General features: G+C 45.2%; 1 protein-coding gene across 1 annotated transcript in view; it reads right to left on the reverse strand.

Moving 5' to 3' along the window:
* sdk2b (sidekick cell adhesion molecule 2b) overlaps positions 1-23,272 on the reverse strand; it is a 460,427-nt gene that overhangs the window by 296,220 nt on the left and 140,935 nt on the right. The window contains exons 18-19 of the mRNA XM_070858209.1: positions 17,004-17,199; positions 14,213-14,311 (exon numbers count right to left, since the gene is read on the reverse strand). Coding sequence (XP_070714310.1) covers positions 14,213-14,311; positions 17,004-17,199 — 295 coding nt within the window. The remainder of the gene's footprint in view (positions 1-14,212; positions 14,312-17,003; positions 17,200-23,272) is intronic.

Raw genomic sequence — 23,272 nt, forward strand, 5'->3', positions numbered from 1 at the left:
ATGCTGAAGTCAAGGTCACTCAGGACCTGCACCTTTATTTCACAGCTCCGTAATGCCACACTTGCCTGAGACCTGCCTTTATATACCTGTGTGGAACAGGTATGCAGTGTCTCCTGCAAGTGCACCCCTGGTGGTAAGGTATGCTTGTGGTTACAGGTCATATCCAGTTACAGTCATGTATAGCATGGTAAGATAGTTATGTACAGTAGTGTGAGATACATGACATCACCCTCCCCCAAAGTCTTATTGTCTTTGTAGATTCAGTCTCTCAGGTGGTCTACGCTCGCGAAGAGCATCTTAGTTGTGGTTCAGTTGTTTTCCTTGGTGCCTGTTTTTCTTTCGGTGTGATTGCTGGTATCTCGCCTGGGCTGTCTGTTTCATTCAGTATGATTGTTGGTGTCTCATAAGAACATAAGAACATAAGAATTAAGAACAGGAGTAGGCCATCTAGCCCCTCGAGTCTGCTCTGCCATTCAACAAGATCATAGTTGATATGGCCGTGGAATCAGCTCCACTTACCCGCCCGCTCCCCATAACCCTTAATTCCCTTATTGGTTAAAAATCTATCTACCTGTGACTTGAATACATTCAATGAGCTAGCCTCAACTGCTTCCTTGGGCAGAGAATTCCGCAGATTCACAACCCTCTGGGAGAAGAAATTCCTTCTCAACTCGGTTTTAAATTGGCTCCTCCGTATTTTGAGGCTGTGCCCCCTAGTTCTAGTCTCCCTGACCAGTGGAAACAACCTCTCTGCCTCTATCTTGTCTATCCCTTTCATTATTTTAAATGTTTACATAAGATCATCCTTCATCCTTCTGAACTCCAACGAGTAAAGACCCAGTCTACTCAATCTATCATCATAAGGTAACCCCCTCATCTCCGGAATCAGCCTAGTGAATCGTCTCTGTACCCCCTCCAAAGCTAGTATATCCTTCCTTAAGTAAGGTGGCCAAAACTGCACGCAGTACTCCAGGTGCGGCCTCACCAATACCCGATACAGTTGCAGAAGGACCTCCCTGCTTTTGTACTCCATCCCTCTCGCAATGAAGGCCAACATTCCATTCGCCTTCCTGATTACCTGCTGCACTTGCAAACTAACTTTTTGGGATTCATGCACAAGGACCCCCAGGTCCCTCTGCACCGTAGCATGTTGTAATTTCTCCCCATTCAAATAATATTCCCTTTTACTGTGTTTTTTTCCCCCAAGGTGGATGACCTCACACTTTCCGACATTGTATTCCATCTGCCAAACCTTAGCCCATTCGCTTAACCTATCTAAATCTCTTTGCAGCCTCTCTGTGTCCTCTACACAACTCGCTTTCCCACTAATCTTTGTGTCATCTGCAAATTTTGTTACACTACACTCTGTCCCCTCTTCCAGGTCATCTATGTATATTGTAAACAGTTGTGGTCCCAGCACCGATCCCTGTGGCATACCACTAACTACCGATTTCCAACCTAAAAAAGACCCATTTATCCCGACTCTGTTTTCTGTTAGCCAGCCAATTCTCTATCCATGCTAATACATTTCCTCTGACTCCGAGCACCTTTATCTTCTGCAGTAACCTTTTGTGTGGCACCTTATCGAATGCCTTTTGAAAATCTAAATACACCACATCCATCGGTACACCTCTATCCACCATGCTCGTTATATCCTCAAAGAATTCCAGTAAATTAGTTAAACATGATTTCCCCTTCATGAATCCATGCTGCGTTTGCTTGATTGCACTATTCCTATCTAGATGTCCCGCTATATCTTCCTTAATGATAGCTTCAAGCATTTTCCCCACTACAGATGTTAAACTAACCGGCCTATAGTTACCTGCATTTTGTCTGCCCCCTTTTTTAAACAGAGGCGTTACATTAGCTGCTTTCCAATCTGCTGGTACCTCCCCAGAGGCCAGAGAATTTTGGTAGATTATAATGAATGCATCTGCTATAACTTCTGCCATCTCTTTTAATACCCTGGGATGCATTTCATCAGGACCAGGGGACTTGTCGACCTTGAATCCCATTAGCCTGACTAGCATTACCCCCCTAGTGATAGTGATTGTCTCAAGGTCCTCCCTTCCCACATTCCTGTGAACAGCAATTTTTGGCATGGTTTTTGTGTCTTCCACTGTGAAGACCGAAGTAAAATAATTATTTAAGGTCTCAGCCATTTCCACATTTCCCATTATTAAATCCCCCTTCTCATCTTCGAAGGGACCAACATTTACTTTAGTCACTCTTTTCCATTTTATATATCTGTTTTTATGTTTTGCGCAAGTTTACCTTCATAATCTATCTTTCCTTTTTTTATTGCTTTCTTAGTCCTTCTTTGCTGTTGTTTAAAATTTTCCCAACCTTCTAGTTTCCCACTAACCTTGGCCATCTTATACGCATTGGTTTTTAATTTGATACTCTCCTTTATTTCCTTGGTTATCCATGGCTGGTTATCCCTTCTCTTACCGCCCTTCTTTTTCACTGGAATATATTTTTGTTGAGCACTATGAAAGAGCTCCTTAAAAGTCCTCCACTGTTCCTCAATTGTGCCACTGTTTAGTCTGTGTTTCCAGTCTACTTTAGCCAACTCTGCCCTCAGCGGCAGTTGGTGAGACGCGGGAGCAGCCTATAAAAGGCCCAGTGGGAGATCGAGAGCCAGCGGCAGTTGGTGAGAGGGGAGCGACCTATAAAAGGCCCAGCAGGAGATCGAGAGCCAGCGGCAGTTGGTGAGAGGGGAGCGACCTATAAAAGGCCCAGCGGGAGATCGAGAGCCAGCGGCAGTTGGTGAGACGCGGGAGCAGCCTATAAAAGGCCCAGCGGGAGATCGAGAGCCAGCGGCAGTTGGTGAGAGGGGAGCGACCTATAAAAGGCAGCTACAGCGGGAGAGAAAGCAAAATAGAAGTAGAAAGTAATCAAAAAGTGACGTCACAGCCAATGGGGTAAGTGATTGGCTGGTGATTGGTGAGTAGCTTTTCTTTTATTTTTTATATCAGTAAGTGAACTGTAACATTGTTATTACCAATTTAAGTGTATCTAAGGTTAAGACATGGCAGGAGAGCTCGGCCATGTGATATGCTCCTCCTGTACCATGTGGGAACTCGGGGACACTTCCGGTGTCCCTGGGCGCTACGTGTGTGGGAAGTGTATCCGCCTCGAGCTCTTGACGGTCCGCGTTGCGGAATTGGAGCTGAGGGTGGATTCACTCTGGAGCATCCACGATGCTGAGAATGACGTGAGTATCACGTGTAGTGAGTTGGTCTTACCGCAGGAGAAGGGTCCACTACCAGATAGGGAATGGAAGACCAGCAGGAAGAGCAGTGCAAGAAAGATAGTGCAGGGGTCCCCTGTGGTCATCCCCCTGCAAAACAGATACACTGCTTTGAGTACTGTTGGGGAGGATAACTCATCAGGGGAGGGCAGCAGCAGCCAGGTTCATGGCACCGTAGGTGGCTCTGCTGCAAAGGAGGGCAGGAAAAAGATTGGGAGCGCGATAGTGATAGGGGATTCGATGGTGAGGGGAATAGATAGGCATTTCTGCGGACGCAACCGAGACTCCAGGATGGTATGTTGCCTCCCTGGTGCAAGGGTCAAGAATGTCTCGGAGCGGGTGCAGGACATTCTGAAATGGGAGGGAGAACAGCCAGTTGTCGTGGTGCACATTGGTACCAACGACATAGGTAAAAAAAAGGGATGAGGTCCTACGAAAAGAATTTAAGGAGCTAGGAGCTAAATTAAAAAGTAGGACCTCAAAAGTAGTAATCTCGGGATTGCTACCAGTGCCACGTGCTAGTCAGAGTAGGAATCGCAGGATAGCGCAGATGAATACATGGCTTGAGCAATGGTGCAGCAGGGAGGGATTCAAATTCTTGGGGCATTGGAACCGGTTCTGGGGGAGGTGGGACCAGTACAAACCGGACGGTCTGCACCTGGGCAGGACCGGAACCAATGTCCTAGGGGGAGTGTTTGCTAGTGCTGTTGGGGAGGAGTTAAACTAATATTGCAGGGGGATGGGAACCTATGCAGGGAGACAGAGGGAGACAAAAATGAGGCAAAAGCAAAAGACAGAAAGGAGATGAGGAAAAGTGGAGGGCAGAGAAACCCAAGGCAAAGAACAAAAAGGGCCAATGTACAGCAAAATTCTAAAAGGACAAAGGGTGTTAAAAAAGCAAGCCTGAAGGCTTTGTGTCTTAATGCAAGGAGTATCCGCAATAAGGTGGATGAATTAACTGTGCAAATAGATGTTAACAAATATGATGTGATTGGGATTACGGAGACGTGGCTCCAGGATGATCAGGGCTGGGAACTCAACATCCAGGGGTATTCAACATTCAGGAAGGATAGAATAAAAGGAAAAGGAGGTGGGGTAGCATTGCTGGTTAAAGAGGAGATTAATGCAATAGTTAGGAAAGACATTAGCTTGGATGATGTGGAATCTATATGGGTAGAGCTGCAGAACACTAAAGGGCAAAAATCGTTAGTGGGAGTTGTGTACAGACCTCCAAACAGTAGTAGTGATGTTGGGGAGGGCATCAAACAGGAAATTAGGAGTGCATGCAATAAAGGTGCAGCAGTTATAATGGGTGACTTTAATATGCACACAGATTGGGCCAGCCAAACTGGAAGCAATACGGTGGAGGAGGATTTCCTGGAGTGCATAAGGGATGGTTTTCTAGACCAATATGTCGAGGAACCAACTAGGGGGGAGGCCATCTTAGACTGGGTGTTGTGTAATGAGAGAGGATTAATTAGCAATCTCATTGTGCGAGGCCCCTTGGGGAAGAGTGACCATAATATGGTGGAATTCTGCATTAGGATGGAGAATGAAACAGTTAATTCAGAGACCATGGTCCAGAACTTAAAGAAGGGTAACTTTGAAGGTATGAGGCATGAATTGGCTAGGATAGATTGGCTAATGATACTTAAGGGGTTGACTGTGGATGGGCAATGGCAGACATTTAGAGACCGCATGGATGAATTACAACAATTGTACATTCCTGTCTGGCGTAAAAATAAAAAAGGGAAGGTGGCTCAACCGTGGCTATCGAGGGAAATCAGGGATAGTATTAAAGCCAAGGAAATGGCATACAAATTCGCCAGAAATAGCAGCGAACCTGGGGACTGGGAGAAATTTAGAACTCAGCAGAGGAGGACAAAGGGTTTGATTAGGGCAGGGAAAATGGAGTACGAGAAGAAGCTTGCAGGGAACATTAGGCGGATTGCAAAAGTTTCTATAGGTATGTAAAGAGAAAAAGGTTAGTAAAGACAAACGTAGGTCCCCTGCAGTCAGAATCAGGGGAAGTCATAACGGGGAACAAAGAAATGGCAGACCAATTGAACAAGTAATTTGGTTCAGTATTCACTAAGGAGGACACAAACAACCTTCCGGATATAAAAGTGGTCAGAGGGTCTAGTAAGGAGGAGGAACTGAGGGAAATCTTTATTCGTTGGGAAATTGTGTTGGGGAAATTGATGGGATTGAAGGCCGATAAATCCCCAGGGCCTGATGGACTGCATCCCAGAGTACTTAAGGAGGTGGCCTTGGAAATAGTGGATGCATTGGCAGTCATTTTCCAACATTCCATTGACTCTGGATCAGTTCCTATGGAGTGGAGGGTAGCCAATGTAACCCCACTTTTAAAAAAAAAAGGAGGGAGAGAGAAAGCAGGGAATTATAGACCGGTCAGCCTGACCTCAGTAGTGGGTAAAATGATGGAATCAATTATTAAGGATGTCATAGCAGCGCATTTGGAAAATGGTGACATGATAGGTCCAAGTCAGCATGGATTTGTGAAAGGGAGATCATGCTTGACAAATCTTCTGGAATTTTTTGAGGATGTTTCCAATAAAGTGGACAAAGGAGTACCAGTTGATGTGGTATATTTGGACTTTCAGAAGGCTTTCGACAAGGTCCCACACAGGAGATTAATGTGCTGACGTGGATTGAGAACTGGTTGTGAGACAGGAAGCAAAGAGTAGGAGTAAATGGGTACTTTTCGGAATGGCAGGCAGTGACTAGTGGGGTACCGCAGGGTTCTGTGCTGGGGCCCCAGCTGATTACATTGTACATTAATGATTTAGACGAGGGGATTAAATGTAGTATCTCCAAATTTGCGGATGACACTAAGTTGTGTGGCAGTGTGAGCTGCGAGGAGGATGCTATGAGGCTGCAGAGTGACTTGGATAGGTTAGGTGAGTGGGCAAATGCGTGGCAGATGAAGTATAATGTGGATAAATGTGAGGTTATCCACTTTGGTGGTAAAAACAGAGAGACAGACTATTATCTGAATGATGACAGATTAGGAAAAGGGAAGGTGCAACGAGACCTGGGTGTCATGGTACATCAGTCATTGAAGGTTGGCATGCAGGTACAGCAGGCGGTTAAGAAAGCAAATGGCATGTTGGCCTTCATAGTGAGGGGATTTGAGTACAGGGGCAGGGAGGTGTTGCTACAGGTGTACAGGGCCTTGGTGAGGCCACACCTGGAGTATTGTGTACAGTTTTGGTCTCCTAACTTGAGGAAGGACATTCTTGCTATTGAGGGAGTGCAGCGAAGATTCACCAGACTGATTCCCGGGATGGTGGGACTGACCTATCAAGAAAGACTGGATCAACTGGGCTTGTATTCACTGGAGTTCAGAAAAGTGAGAGGGGACCTCATAGAAACGTTTAAAATTCTGACGGGTTTGGACAGGTTAGATGCAGGAAGAATGTTGGGGAAGTCCAGAACCAGGGGTCACAGTCTAAGGATAAGGGGTAAGCCATTTAGGACCGAGATAAGGAGAAACTTCTTCACCCAGAGAGTGGTGAACCTGTGGAATTCTCTACCACAGAAAGTAGTTGAGGCCAATTCACTAAATATATTCAAAAGGAGTTAGATGAAGTCCTTATTACTCGGGGGATCAAGGGGTATGGCATGAAAGCAGGAAGGGGGTACTGAAGTTTCATGTTCAGCCATGAACTCATTGAATGGCGGTGCAGGCTAGAAGGGCTGAATGGCCTGCTCCTGCACCTATTTTCTATGTTTCTATGTTTCTATCCCACTGTAGTCCCCTTTGTTTAAGCATAGTACGCTCGTTTGAGACACTACTTCCTCACCTTCAATCTGTATTACAAATTCAACCATACTGTGATCACTCATTCCGAGAGGATCTTTTACTAGATCATCGTTTATTATTCCTGTCTCATTACACAGGACCAGATCTAAGATAGCTTGCTCCCTTGTAGGTTGTGTAACATACTGTTCTAAGAAACAATCCCATATGCAGGCTACCCCATGCGATTTGATTTGACCAATCGATATGTAGGTTAAAATCCCCCATGATTACTGCCGTTCCTTTTTCACATGCCTCCATTATTCCCTTGATTATTGTCCGCCGCACCGTGAAGTTATTATTTGGGGGCCTATAAACTACGCCCACCAGTGACTTTTTCCCCTTACTATCTCTAATCTCCACCCACAATGATTCAACATTTTGTTCATTAGAGCCAATATCGTCTCTCACAACTGCCCTGATATCATCCTTTATGAACAGAGCTACCCCACTTCCTTTCCCTTCTTGTCTATCTTTCCAAATCGTCAGATACCCCTGTATGTTTAATTCCCAGTCTTGGCCACCCTGCAACCACGTTTCTGCAATGGCCACCAAATCATACCCATTTGTAATGATTTGTGCCGTCAACTCATTTACTTTATTTCGAATGCTGCGTGCGTTTAGGTAGAGTGTTTTAATACTAGTTTTTAAACCATGATTTTTAGTTTTGACCCCTTCTGCAGCCCCTTTATATTCAGTGGCCCTTTTTGTTTTTTGCCTTGGGTTTCTCTGCCCTCCACTTTTACTCATCTCCTTTCTGTCTTTTGCTTTTGTCTCCTTTTTGTTTCCCTCTGTCTCCCTGCATTGGTTCCCATCCCCCTGCCATATTAGTTTAACTCCTCCCCAACAGCACTTGCAAACACTCCCCCAAGGATATTGGTTCCGGTCCTGCCCAGGTGCAGACCGTCCGGTTTGTACTGGTCCCACCTCCCCCAGAACCGGTTCTAATGCCCCAGGAATTTGAATCCCTCCCTGCTGCACCAGTGCTCAAGCCACGTATTCATCTGAGCTATCCTGTGATTCTTACTCTGACTAGCACGTGGCACTGGTAGCAATCCTGAGATTACTACTTTTGAGGTCCTACGTTTTAATTTAGCTCCTAGCTCCTTAAATTCGTCTCGTAGGACCTCATCCCTTTTTTTACCTATATAGTTGGTACCAACGTGCACCACGACAACTGGCTGTTCACCCTCCCTTTTCAGAATGTCCTGCACCTGCTCCGAGACATCCTTGACCCTTGCACCAGGGAGGCAACATAGCATCCTGAAGTCTCGGTTGCGGCCGCAGAAACGCCTATCTATTCCGCTTACAATCAAATCCTCTATCACTATCCCACTCTTTTTCCTGCCCTCCTGTGCAGCAGAGCCAGCCACGGTGTCATGAACTTAGCTGCTGCTGCCCTCCCCTGATGAGTCATCCCCTCAACAGTACTCAAAACGGTGTATCTGTTTTGCAGGGGATGACCGCAGGGGATCCCTGCACTACCTTCCTTGCACTGCTCTTCCTGCTGGTCTTCCATTCCCTAGCTGGCTGTGGACCCTTCACCTGCGGTAAGACTAACTCACTACACGTGCTACTCACGTCATTCTCAGCATCGTGGATGCTCCAGAGTGAATCCACCCTCAGCTCCAATTCCGCAACGCGCCTGGGCTGTCTGTTGAGATTGCCCTTTCCTCAGGTTGTTCCCTCTGTCTGTCCACCAGGTGTGGTGTGAGTTCCACATTGTAGTCTGCCTCTGGTTCTGCAGTGTTGTTGGTGAATCTACTTTTTACTTGGTCTACATGCCTCCGGCAGGTTTGGCCATTGTCCATTTGTACAACCAGTAGCCTGTTTCCTTCCTTGCCTGTTACTGTCCCTGCAAGCCATTTGGGACCCCTGCCATAGTTTAGCACAAACACTTTGTCCCCTATCTCATTCCACCTCCCCCTCGAATTTCGGTCATGGTACTCAGTTAGCTTACGGCGCTTTGCCTGAACAATTTCATGCATGTCTGGGAGGATTAACGAGAGCCTAGTCTTTAAGGTCCGTTTCATTAATAGTTGCGTGGGGGGAACCCCAGTCAACGAATGCGGACGAGATCTGTATCCCAGCAGCAGTCACGACAGGTGGCTCTGCAGCGTGGGACCTTGGATTTTAAGCATGCCTTGTTTAATGATTTGCACTGCTCGCTCCGCCTGGCCATTGGAGGCCGGCTTGAACGGTGCCGTCTTAACGTGATTTATGCCATGGTCAACTATAAAATCTTGGAATTCTGCACTGGTGAAACACGGACTATTATCACTGACCAATATGTCAGGAATTCCGTGCGCTGTAAACATGGTTCTAAGGCTCTCCACAGTGATGGAGGTTGTGCTCGAGTTTAAAATGGTGCATTCGATCCACTTTGAAAATGCATCGACGACTACGAGGACCATTTTGCCCATGAATAGGCCCGCATAGTCTACGTGCACCCGCGACCACGGTTTGGTGGGCCAGGGCCAGGGGCTCAGGGAGGCTTCCCTGGGGGCATTACTGAGTTGGGCACAAATGGTGCACCGGCGGACGCAGAGCTCCAAGTCCGCGTCAATGCCAGGCCACCAGACGTGGGATCTGGCTATGGCCTTCATGAGAACAATCTCCGGGTGCTCGTGGTGGAGCTCACGTACAAACGCCTCTCTGCCTCGCAGAGGGATGACTACTCAGCTGCCCCATATCAGGCAGTCTGCCTGTAGTGATAGTTCATGCATGCGCCTATGGAAAGGTTTGATTTCCTCGGGGCAGGCATCACGAGCCTCTTCCCAGTCACCAGTTAAAACACATCTTTTGACTAAGGATAACGTGGGGTCTCTGGCTGTCCAGGCTCTGATTTGGCGAGCCGTCATGGGCGAACCTGTGGACTCAAAGGCATTGATTGCCATGACCATCTCACAGTCCTGTTCGTCGGACCCTTCCGTGGTCACCAGGGGTAGCCCGCTAAGCGCATCGGCACAGTTGTCTGTGCCTTATTGTGTAGTCATAAAACGCCAGCATGAGTGCCCACCGTTGAATGCGCACCGAGGCGTTGCCGTTTATTGCCTTGCTCTCGGATAGCAGGGACGTGAGGGATTTGTGGTCTGTTTCCAATGCGAACTTTGCCCAAAAAAGGTATTGGTGCATCTTTTTGACACCGTACACGCACGCGAGCGCCTCCTTCTCCACCATACCGTACCTGCGCTCCGCCCGCGAAAGTGACCTAGAGGCATAAGCAATGGGTTGTAATTTACCCGCACCATTGACATGCTGTAAAACGCACCCGACCCCGTACGCTGATGCATCACATGTAAGAACTAGCTTTTTACCTGGGTCAAAAAAAGTCAAAACACTGTTGGAACATAGAAGATTGTGTGCCTTGTTGAAGGCGCGTTCTTGGGCGTCCCCCTAAAACCAATCGCATCCCTTTCTGAGTAGCACGTGGAGAAGTTCCAGCAGCGTGCTCAAGTTCTGCATAAAGTTCCCAAAGTAATTGAGTAGCCCGAGAAAGGCGTGCAGTTCCGAGACATTCCGGGGCCTGGGTGCCAGACGAATTGCTTCAGTTTTGGATTCTGTTGGGCGGATTCCATTAGTGGCAATCCTTCTGCCCAAAAATTCAACCTCGGGCACGAGAAACAGACACTTGGATTTCTTAACTCTTCGGCCTACCCGATACAATCGCTTTAGTACTTCCTCCAAATTGCGGAGATGGGAGTCGGTGTCCCTGCCCGTGATGAGTATGTCGTCTTGAAACACAACCGTCCCCAGGATGGACTTGAGCAGACTCTCCATGTTGCACTGGAATATAGCAGCTGCCGACCTGATGCCGAATGGGCATCGATTGTACATGAAAAGGCCTCGATGTGTGTTGATGGTGGTGTCGCTTGGACTCTTCGGTCAGTTCTTGCGTCATATACAGAGATGTGAGATCTAGTTTCGAGAAAAGTTTTCTTCCAGCCAATGTGGCAAATAGGTACTCCATTCTGGGCAGCGGGTATTGGTCCTGTAGGGAGACTCTGTTTATGGTAGATTTGTAACCCCCACAGATTCGTACGGATCCATCAGGCTTCATGACGGGGATGATGGGACTTGCCCAGTCGCTAAATTCCACGGGTGAGATAATGCCTTCCCGCAGAAGCTGGTCCAGTTCATGTTCAATCTTTTCCCTCATCACATAAGGCACAGCTCTAGCCTTGTGATGGACCAGTCTAGCATCCTGTGTGACGTAGATTTTAACTTTAGCCCCTTTGAAGGTGCCCACACCTGGCTGAGAGATGTTCAAACTGTTGAGCAGGAGGTCCATTCCTCTGACGACATGGCGTGAACATCATCCCATTTCCAATTTAGTTTTGCCAGCCAGCTTCTCCCCAACAGTGCTGGGAGATCTCCGGGGACAATCCATAGGGGAAGTCGGTTCACCGTCCCTTTGTGTGTGACTGAGAGCATGGCGTTGCCAAGGACTGGGACGATTTTTTTGGTATAGGTCCTTAGTTTGGTGTCGGCCCTTGTGAGTTTTGGTCCGTCTCTTTTGTGCGGCCACAGCTGTTCAAATTGTTGGACGCTCATGAGAGATTGACTCGCTCCCATGTCCAGTTCCATGTTGATGGGTATCCCGTTGAGTAGGAATCTCATCATTATTGGAGGCATCTTGTTGTAAGAACAGTGGACATTGATCGTGTTGACCCGCTGTACCTCGGTGTCCCGGGCACTGTCCCCACTGTCTTCTGGTCCACTTTCCGACCCTTCTGATTCGTATACCAGCTGAGCTGCTGTTTTTCTGCACTTGCGGGCCAGATGCCCTGTAATAGTTGCAGTTTCTGCAAACGGCATGCTGAAATCGACACCCCCTTGATGAGTGCCTTCCCCCACATCTCCAGCACAGACCGCTTCCATTGTTTCCGAAGGATGAGCTGCATCTGGCTGATCTCTCGAGCTTCTCTCAGTTTGTAGTTGATTGCTCGCATTGTGGGTTGATGAGGTGTGAACGGCCGTTCATGTGGCCCTTGATGGCTTCTGGCACCACTGCCTGCTATTGAAGGCCTGCTCTCCTGCCTTTGTCTGTGTGTGGGGGTAGTGGCTTGTTTCACACTGTGAATCCCTTGTTCCGATGTTTCATTAGTTGTCGTACCCGCAGTATAGATCAACCTCGTTTCTTCTTCTCCTGCCAAGAATGTCTGTGAGACCAGTGCTGCTGCCTCTAGGGTCAAGTTCTTGGTCTCTATGAGCTTTCGGAATATGCCTGTGTGGCCTATTCCTGCAATAAAAAAGTCTCTCTGTACTTCTCTCCTTAGTTCATCGGAGAACTCACATAAACTAGCCAGCCTCCGAAGTTCTGCCACAAAGTCGGTTATGCTCTGGCCCACACAGCGTCTGTAGTTGTAGAACCTGTGTCTGGCCATGTGTAGGCTGCTCGCTGGCTTCAGGTGGTCTCTTACCAATGTGCTCAACTCTTCAAATGACTTGCTTGCTGGTTTCTCGGGTGCCAGCAGGTCCTTCATTAAGACGTATGTTTTCGAGCCACAGCTGGTCAAGAGATGGGCTCTTCCCTTGTCTGCCTTATTGTCGCCCAACCAGTCTTTGGTTACAAAGCTTTGCTGGAGCCTTTCTATAAAGTCCTCCCAATTATCTCCAGCATTGTATTTCTCATCTGAGCCGTTGGTAGCCATTCTGTGGATTCTGTGATCCCGTAACTCGTCGCCACTGTAAAGTCCTGACCCTGCAGTACAGACTTACATGAGGCGCATGCTGAAGTCAAGGTCACTCAGGACCTGCACCTTTATTTCACAGCTCTGTAATGCCACACTTGCCTGAGACCTGCCTTTATATACCTGTGTGGAACAGGTATGCAGTGTCTCCTGCAAGTGCACCCCTGGTGGTAAGGTATGCTTGTGGTTAAAGGTCATATCTAGTTACAGTCATGTATAACATGGTAAGATACAGTTATGTACGGTAGTGTGAGATACATGACAGCCTTCTTCCGTGCTTTAACCATTCTATGATTTTATGTTTCTATATGGCTGTACTTTTCTTTAATTCTGCTTTATAAATGACATCTAGCATTGCTAATCTACAGGACTAAATAACAATTCACATTCCAGGGCCAAAAACTCATTTAACCAGTCCCTTTGTGGTTAATCCAAACAAAAAAAAAACTTGCCTTTATATAGCGCATTTCATGACCATCGGACGTCTCAATGCGCTTTACAGCCAATGAAGTACTTTTGGAGTGTAGTCACTGTTATAATGTGGGAAACAAGGCAGCCAATTTGCGCACAGCAAGCTCCCACAAACAGCAATGTGATAATGACCAGATAATCTGCTTTTATTATGTTGATTGAGGGATAAATATTGGCCAAGACATTGGGGATAACTCCCCTGCTCTTCTTCGAAATAGTGCCACGGGATCTTTTATGCCCACTTGAGAGAGCAGACGGGGCCTCGGTTTAATGTCTCATCTGAAAGACGGCACCTCGGACAGTGCAGCACTTCCTCAGTTCTGCACTGGAATGTCAGCCTGGATTTTTGTATTCAAGACCCTGGAGTGGATTAACCTCACTCTATTTGGAAAATCTGGTAACATTAGTCAAAGTTGCTAAAATTAAAACGACCAAATTCAAAAGCAGCTCCTGCAAACTGATAAAAACCTACAAAACCATTTTAAATGCATGAACGAGATTGTGAACCAGAGCAACTGCTGTGTTTGAAAACATGTGATATATTTTTGTAAACACAGTGGGGTCATTGACCAAGTCCAGGGAATTATTGCACTCTGTTTCGCTTAGTAACGAACCCTTAGCTGGGCTAGAAAGAGCAAATTATTTTGAGACTTTAAAAATATATTTGAAAAAAATTATATTATGCAACAACAAAATGTACATGTCTGAAAACTGTAGTGACTGAAATGGTTCTCCCATGTAAGTATTGCAATAATTTCACCAGCCTGACTTGTACCTAAACAAGTCCACCAGTTAGCCTCCTCTAAAATCAATAAACAGGACGCAGGCTTCTTGATCCTTTTTATCCAGTTAGTATAATTGCTGAAGGGGCCAGGATACAAATGTCCATTTAGATTAAAGAAACTGATTCTAAAATATGATTTTATGCTTACACAAAAAGGCACAATGTTAACTATCTTCAGAAAGCCTGACCTGTGAGAATTCCATTCTTTTCATGTGGCTCTCTCCAGCTGACTTTCAGAGAAGTGTCCAGGATCTCTGTGAAACTGAGGTGTCCGATCGGACCAGGGTCTGAAGAAAGAATAATGTGATTGTGTTAGGGCACCTGATCCAGCAGTCACCACAATATAAACAGTTTTTTTTCTGGCTGGACCCTCAAATGTGGAAAGTCACAATGGGCAGGGGGAGCACAGTGAAAGCACAGATATTTATAGCTGGGCCATTAACATAGTGGAGCGCTGTACAGTTTGATCACAATTTCCTCTGACTTGTATTCTGCCACTAAGCTCATGGTTTGCAGGGCTGTAGTGATACCCGCCCTTCCTGTATGGCTCAGAGACGTGGACCATATACAGTAGACACCTCAAATCGCTGGAGAAATACCACCAACGATGACTCCGCAAGATCCTGGAAATCCCCTGGGAGGACAGATGCACCAACGTTAGCGTCCTCGATCAGGCCAACATCCCCAGCATTGAAGCACTGACCACACTCGACCAGCTCCGTTGGGCAGGCCACATTGTTCGCATGCCTGACACAAGACTCCCAAAGCAAGCACTCTACTCGGAACTCCTATGTGGCAAGCAGAGAAAACGTTTCAAGGACACCCTCAAAACCTCCTTGATAAAATGCAACATCCCCACCGACACCTGGGAGTCCCTGGCCAAAAAACGCCCTAAGTGGAGGAAGTGCAGCCAGAAGGGCGTTGAGCACCTAGAGTCTCATCACCGAGAGCATGTAGAAAACAAGCGCAGACAGTGGAAAGAGCGTGCGGCAAACCAGACTCCCCACCCTTTCCTTCAGTGACTATCTGTCCCACCTGTGACAGAGACTGTAATTACCATATTGGACTGTTCAGTCACCTAAGAACTCACATTTAGAGTGGAAGCAAGTCTTCCTCGATTTCGAGGGACTGCCTATGATGATGATTCTCCTGGTTTGGCTATGTAGTTGAACATTTGTCCTTTCGAGGTTTAACCTTATCTGATGTTTGTTGATTCCATGCTCTGTATTGGCTGGAGATGTTGAGTCAACTTCCTCCTTAGCTATTTCAACAACACTCATCAAATATGCGCATTGCCCGCTTTTGCTTTCTATGCGCAATGCTCTACCCCTTTCTGCATTACATTTAATTTACCATTGTTTGGCCACTCACACATTTGTTAAGCTCATTCTGTGGTTTCTGGGCTACCTCCTTAAATTCGACTGTCTCTCCTAGTTTAGCTTAACTAATGAGCACTGAGTTTCAGAATCCAAGTCATTGATGCTAATTAGAAAAAGTAATAGTCCCAAGACTGAGCTCTGTGGTACCCCGCCTCAGTACTTACCCCTACCCTGATATTAACTCTCGAATCTTTGTCTTCAGACAGGTTCTTATCCATACCCAAGTTTTGTCCTGAATCCCCAAGCATTGCGCTTAATTAATGAGTAATAACTTTATGAAATGCGTTAAAGAATTCCAAGTGCACAACATTGTATGGTTTAACATGGGCTCTCCCTTTTTCCAAAGAAATCGAGGAGGTTAGGCAGGCAGGATATTCCCCATCTAAAGCAGGTTGCTGTTTATTAGATTGTTGTACGGATAATCTTTAAAATTATTCCTGCGAATTGGTTCCATTATTTACGTGGAATTGAAGTAATACTAATGGATTTGTAGCTGCCTTAGTCGGGTTTGTCACCTTTTTGGATCTTAGTACTGCATAAAACCCATTTCCAATCGACTGGTCATTTTTCAATGTCCAATGACCCACATAGTGATGGTCAATGTCTCACAAATCTCCTCACTAATCTCAACATTCTGAGATAAATACCATCTAACCTGGGGATTTATTTGTTTTAACCCCTTTCAGCTGCCTCTGGTTACTCATCCAAGTGGTAATTTTTCACATGTAATTGTCAGCAGGCTATTCAATTGTGAATGGTATTACAGCTGAACCCAATCCTGTCCACATACATGTGCAGTATTTCCAGTGGTGATCCATGAGAAACAGGAAAGCTGTCTGATTTTTTATGGCTGAAACATTTGAGTTTGTTAAGGCAAAATGATGGTGTTCTGTGTTGCAGCAACAATGTGTGAGGCCATAGAACTGTGCTGGTGCAGTCTGAATCCCTCATTCCACTGAATTCCCAATCTCAACCTGCACAGCATGAGCAGGCAGAGAGCAGAAGCCAGGAGTTTCCTTGCAAGAAAGTGGGATCGGGGTGGGTTAAATCAGACAGCGAGTTTCAACTGGGTTGCTCGTGTTCCTCCTGGCTGAGGGCTGTGGAATATTGTTGAGGGGACGAGAGCAGGATATCCATCCCACCCTCCAGTACATAATAACTGTGACTTGGATAGGGAGGGGAACTGATTAAAATGACACCAACATCTTTTAAAACCACATAACAGCCTTTAATGTTGGAAATACTGGAAACTGCGGTAATAGTTACAATAAATTGATACAGGAGATCAGGATTTATCTATATAATGAAATTTTGCATCTGTAGGGCAAACATATCCCTGGGGCATAAAACATCTGAACAGCAAACAGTTTACTGTCTGCAATTATTTGAATTACTTGCGACATTTAATAAATGATATATTTAGTACATTTTACAGATCAACGAGGCCCTCGCTACAATTAATGACATTTTTATATAAGGATTTAGAACCTCAATTCCTCAGTTACAAAACCATCCATTTTGTCCATGAACAACAAGAAGTGAGATCACCTAGTATATAGTACAGATTTGGAAGGACTCATGGTGTTGAGAAAATACTTACAATCTTCATGTGTGCGCAGAAGGTGGGCTGGACTCCTGGGGCCATCGCCTGGTGTAGTGAAACACAGCACGGAGGTGTAATATTCTGCAAACTTCTTCAGGCCTCGAATGTAACCAACGTGGACCATATCTTGGAAATTTGGCCGGACTGTCACCATGGTAAAGTCTTCAATCTGACCGGGCTCCCAAGCTAACAGCTGAAATATTAATAAATACGTTGGCAGGTGGTGGGGAAAATGGGAACTTTTATAAAGCAATGCTGTAAACCAATGTATTTTCAGCAACCACAAGCTAATTTCCTGCTATTCTGTGTATTCTTGTACCAGATTAACTGCAGGGAAAGTGCAGTCAATTTCGGTTCTTTACCAGTCAGAGAGAAAGTTAATTTTGTGTTCATTTTATTGAATACACTTATCTCTGTTATTATTGCAAGAAAGACCATTTTAATGGGGAATTATTTTTGTCTATTTAAGAGCTACCATAGCACCTTTTCTTTATTACCAAATTCTCCAAAAGTGCACTCAATTTATATTTTATGAAGCTACTGTACATTTTCATGTCAAGTGCTTGTGGGAGGAAGAGTAATGGCACATCCAGGTCTCTTGGCATCATTTCTTGCGTTGGGAGCAGTGTAGGTCACGGGGTTGTGGCAACTCATTTGGTCTTGGTTTCTAAGAATTAATTAGGGCTGGTGAACCTTTTATCACATGAGATTGCTGTGATCTGGTAACGTAACTCCACTGTGACTTAAGCCTTCTGCAAAGATACCTATAAAAACATTTCTGGACTCACCAGGATGAACAGATTTTAGTTGTGAAAACCTGTCCTCTTTGTGCAAACTGTGCAGTAACTCTTGGTAAAGATTTTTCCAGTAACTGTGAATAAGGTGGCGCTTACTCCAGCACCCGTTGCAAAATAAATTTATGGGGCTGGCTGCCCTAGTGACTCAGTTGGTAAATTCGGTGCTCAGTATACTCCTGTATTACCTGTGTTGAAGTTACATGGTTTTATATTAATAGCTTGGCCAGGGCAATGGAACAGTTTGGGTTGCTGACTTCGCTATGATTGCCAGGGTGTTTTCACTGGGCCCCTGGACAGCTTGGCGGCGTACCACTTCAGGTAGCAGCGCGAGCTGGTGCAAGAGGGTGATGGCTGTGAAGAGGGCAACTGGATTGGACGTCATCAAGGTCCAGGTCAGTGATTGGAGCGTGGGCAGGTACAGCTGGAGCGGCAAGGTTGGGGTACAGGAGCAGTGAGTGATCATGGAGCGATGTGATTGGGGCCCAGGAGAGGTGTGAGTTTGGGGCCCAAAAGAGGCGAAGGCCCAGGGGCAGCACGGGCCAGCCCACACTGCAATATGTGCGCACAATAAGTCTGTGCAACAGAGCTAGTTTCCAGTCGTCTTGGTTAATCCTTGCCACTGGACCAAGACCTAGCTCTGCCAAGCCTGTGTGGTGGCTGGTGTGCAATGGCCACCACACGTTTAAAAAAAAATCCACGCATAGATATCTTCCACCCTTTAGGATGTAGTTCAGGACCTGGAATATTAGGTCCTTCACTGAAACACCTGTGAACTCATCCCTTTTTGGCATGGAAGCAAGTCATCCTTGATACGAAGGACCGTCTATGATGATGTTGTCACTGGGATGTTCCCAGGAGCAGCTGTGTCACTGTGGGATGGAGCAACAGCGGATCAGGAACTCATTTATCCATTTTTATGTTATCAGTGATGGATTGCCCCATTACATATGGCTTTCTGACTGGTACAGAGTCCAAAATCTCACTACAAAAAGTCAGAGATAGTTTAGAGCGATGACCTTGGAAGAATCCACTGTTCAATGCCAATTTTTGATCACGAGGAACAGTGGAAAAGTTAAAATCCTCGTATCAATAGTTTCAGTGCAGAAGCAGTATGGAATTGAATTGCTTCCAAATATGTGCAATTTATCAGTCACCTGAATATGCCAGAATGCCCAGCTTTACACAGCAGCAGTTAATAGTGGTGGAAATCAATTGATTTACAGAAGTCAAAAAGTTAATGCATTTGCGAGTTCTCTGAGAGATATACTTGCCAACTGTGGTGAAAATATTGATGAGATTTCTCATCATCTGCACCAAAATTGCATCAGAGAGGATGAATGGAAGAGCGTAGATTCACCTTTGAATATTTAGATGCACTGGGAACTCATTTTTGGAGTGGAAGCGGGATTTCCTCGATTTCGAGGGCCTGCCTATGATGATGCAACTGCAGCCAAGTGTGACTCACCCAGGCCGCAACATGTCCCATTTTGCAGAGATCCATTGGGGATTCGTGTTACACTGACTGACTGACATTCCAAGTTGCTTTTCCAGTTTTATCTCATTGCTTTTGCTGCCATTAGGAAACGTTTGTTGTGGTTGTCCACAATCCAGATCTCACCATGATCCTGTTCCTCACTCTTCATCGAGGTTTACAGCACAGAAGGTGGTTATTCGGCTCATTGTTTGGGTCCTGAGCAACCCAAAAGTAATCCCTCTGCCCCGCTCTCTTCCCATATCCTTTACTTCAAATACTTAGCCAATTTTCCCTAAAAAGAGGCAATGATCTCAATCTCAACCACTTCCTGTGGCAAAACAGTCCTTGTTCCAACAACCTACCGTATAACGGAATTTCTCCTGACCTGTCTCCTCACTCTCTTACCAATAATTTTAAATTGATGACTCCTCTTCACTGACTCCCAACCAGAGAAAATAATCTTTCCCTATTCATTCGATCAAAACTCTTCATAATTTAAAAAACCTCTATCAGATCTCATTTTAGCTTTCTTTACTCCAATGGAAATAATTCCAGTATCAGAATTCTCTCCTCATAACTATAGTTACCCATCTCGCACATTATCCTCGTGAATCTATACCGTAAGCTCTCTCTGAGTTTATTGGCCTATCTAAAATGTGCCCAAAAAATACACTCGATAGTCTGCCTTCTAATCAATCATCATTACTCCTTTATTGTTGTACTCTATTCTGCTATTTATAAAACCCCAAATCCTTCTGACCTTTTTAGTGCTTTATCGACTTGCACTTTCAGGGAATTATGTATGTGAACCCCCAGGTGTCTCTGCTCATACGTACCCCTCAATATCTTTCCATGAAGTGTATATTCCCATTACTTGTCTTTCCTCCCAAAATATATTATTGCACACTTACCCACATTTTAAATCGGTCATTTCTGCAAAAAAATCTCTCGAGTTAGCACACAACTTGCCTTTAATAAATCCTTGCTGGTTGTCCGTGTTTAACCCCTGTATTTTTAAACAGTTACTAATTTTATCTCAAATAATGGATTCTAAGAGTTTCCCCACAACTAACGTTAGACTAATTGGATAACAGTTACCCAGTTTGTCCTTCTCTCCCTTCTTGAACAAGGGTGTTGCATTGGCTGCTCTCCAGTCCATAACACAATTGGCATATTTAAGGTGGATTGAAAAATTGTGTCCAGAAGTTCTGCTATCTCTACTCTGACTTATCTACCTTGAGTACTCAATTTGTTTATTTAATTTTCAGAGTTTTGACTGCACATTAGGCCTTACACCAAGCTTTCTCTTTGCTGTGGGTTTCAATGAAGAAAAATATTGACTTTAGAAAGTTGGATCTAAGTTGAATCTGTCAGATTAAGCCAAGAAAAACTCAACACGCCTTTCATGTGTACACAGATGGGATCATATTTTAATAAATGTTATATAGCGGCTTGCCAAATCTGCATTGTATTTTCATTGAAGAATGCTTGCCGCCACTTGCTGTACTGCAGGTTGAGTACGGCTACAATGAAATGAACAGTTTTCGATAAAATGGGTAGTTGGCAAGTATTCACGATACTGTGATTGCTTCAATAATTCAGTTTCGTGGTTTTGTGAGTTAAGTTCAGGTTTTATTGCAGTGAGACATTTCTGCATCCTTGACTTTTAGGAATGATTTCAGGAAGGCTAATGGTTCTGCGTATTCCAGAATGTGTATTAAGGTGTGGAATCTACTCGAGAATTTAGAGCACAGGTCAATCCCAGAATGATGAAGAAACAGAATTGGTAGATTCTTCACCCAAACTCAATAGTAAAATTTGATGTGGATAAAAACCAAAAATGCAGACGTCAGTGTGAGTAGTGAGGGAGTGGGAGTGTGGATTGACATGCAGTAGTGCAGCACCCACCCAGAGCATGCACCACACGTTAATCCTAGTTGGAGGAAAAGCTACTCATTGACAATAAGATCAAATGTTTTCCTCCTCTCACTTTTCTAAATAACCCATCAAGGAGTGCAACTCCTTCTATTTCAGGTACCCAACTATCAGAATCAACCACTCCTAGGTTGGGTAGAATACAGCTTGATGTCGAGTAAAGTATTTTTTACATTCCTCACACCAACCATCCTTAAGTCTGTCTGAGCAACATTCTTTAGTACTGAAGTAGGGGTAGTTGTGTGCTGTAGTACATGCCCACTAGGAACTGGATTGAGAATGATTCAGAAATTACAGAGAGAATCTCTTTTTAAAGAAAGAAAAGAACAATCACGTATGAGAACCTTAGATAATTTTATCTCGTTTAGAATCCAGGTGCACTGAGGCCTTTTGCCGTGCAAATCTGGCCTGCGTGATTCAAAATGAAGCCCATGTACCCACTGAGGAGAGCTAAACAATATGTGTCACCACGTCCCTCCCCATCAGTTAAAAGGGAGGGCCGCCGCGAACTCTGCAGCCACTTTAATGGCAAACACAGGGCCACCAAGGAGGGTTTCTGCCGGGCCAGCAGCCAGGCTGCTTGTTGGTGGCCCGGCCGAATTTGCGGCCACAACTGTCAGCCCAACCTGGTAGTCGGCCAACAATAAAAAACATGGCATTGCCGGCAGTACCACCTCCCCTTTAAGGGCGGCTGCCCAGCCACAAAAAGGGTATCAACAGCAAACGCAGTCAGTGGCACCAACCGGCGGCAACACCGCTCCTGCGGGACAAGTCCGGAAAGGGGCAATTTCGATAAGGGGTCGGCGCGTGTGCACGAAGTGGCGGGAAAATGGGCAGAGCAGTCTCCTACACCGTTCCAAAAGTAAAGGAGGGGCATTGTTCAAAATGGCGGCCCCTTGGCGGCAACTCTGTGGCTAGTCCGCATCGACCACTTTCAGGCGGCCACGGGTCTTATAGAAAGGGGCAATTTTGGCCCCTCGGTCTTTCCTGCACGAGGACACCTAAATCTCTCTGAACACCAACAATTAATAGCTTCTTACTATTTAAAAAATGTTATGATTAACTTTAGTGATCTATATGATGAAATATCAATCAGGTTTGTTTCTCATTTGCTTCACGTTAAAATGTTTTTTCTCAACCTACAGATCTGCCTTTTCTGCAACTAATTGTTTCTCTAAGAGTTTCAGTGATACTCTGCATTGAAGTAACAATACATAGTGCTGAAGAATTGTTGTGATGATGGCGCTAGTACCCTTGGTTCTCCACACAATGAATTCCCAATCTCAGGCATGCTGCTAACAGGGAAGAAACCAAGTGGACAGTAGTGGTGTGCACTCATTGGATTGGTATAGGGCTATCAGTAGGACAATTGGCTCCTCATCTAAGAGAAGGTGCGTGACACGGAGACCCCAAGAAAGTGCAAGGTGAGAAAATACATTGAAGAGAGAAAATCTCATCCTCAAACAAAATGATATATAGACTAGTCGATCTCCCACGGCATTGCACACAAGAAGTGGGAACCAATTGTAGTCTTTAGGTGAAAGAGGGGTGAGAGGGTGGGATATAATCCAACTAGTGTGCGCGTAATACTTTGATTTTATATCATTATTTATAGTCAAAATAACAACATTTAGGGCAATTTGGGAAGCTGAAAAGTAGAATTGGCAATATAGCACTGCCACTGGTGGGAGATTGTAATTACAGCATGACACATTTATGGAAGCAGATTCCATTATAAATGTGGAGTTAGGAATTTAGAATGGAAGTGCATGCATATATAAGACTTTTAATTTATTACTAATTGATCTCCTGTGTCGTTTTTAGGTGAAAAGGGATTAGAGACTGGGCAATATTTGGACCATAGTTGCAGATATAATTCAGGCCCATTTTAACATTATACTCCTATTATAAATTCCTATATGGACATTTATAATGGAAACTACCTGTGCTGCAACACCTTCACTGGGGAAAGGCTGTAACTACAACATGACAATTTTACATACGTAATTGCCGTTAAAAATATCGACGTAAGAATTTATAATGGAAAAGGTTGACAGGAA

This window comes from Pristiophorus japonicus, chromosome 16 (genome assembly GCF_044704955.1).
Source record: "Pristiophorus japonicus isolate sPriJap1 chromosome 16, sPriJap1.hap1, whole genome shotgun sequence".
NCBI classification, from domain to species: Eukaryota; Metazoa; Chordata; class Chondrichthyes; family Pristiophoridae; genus Pristiophorus; species Pristiophorus japonicus.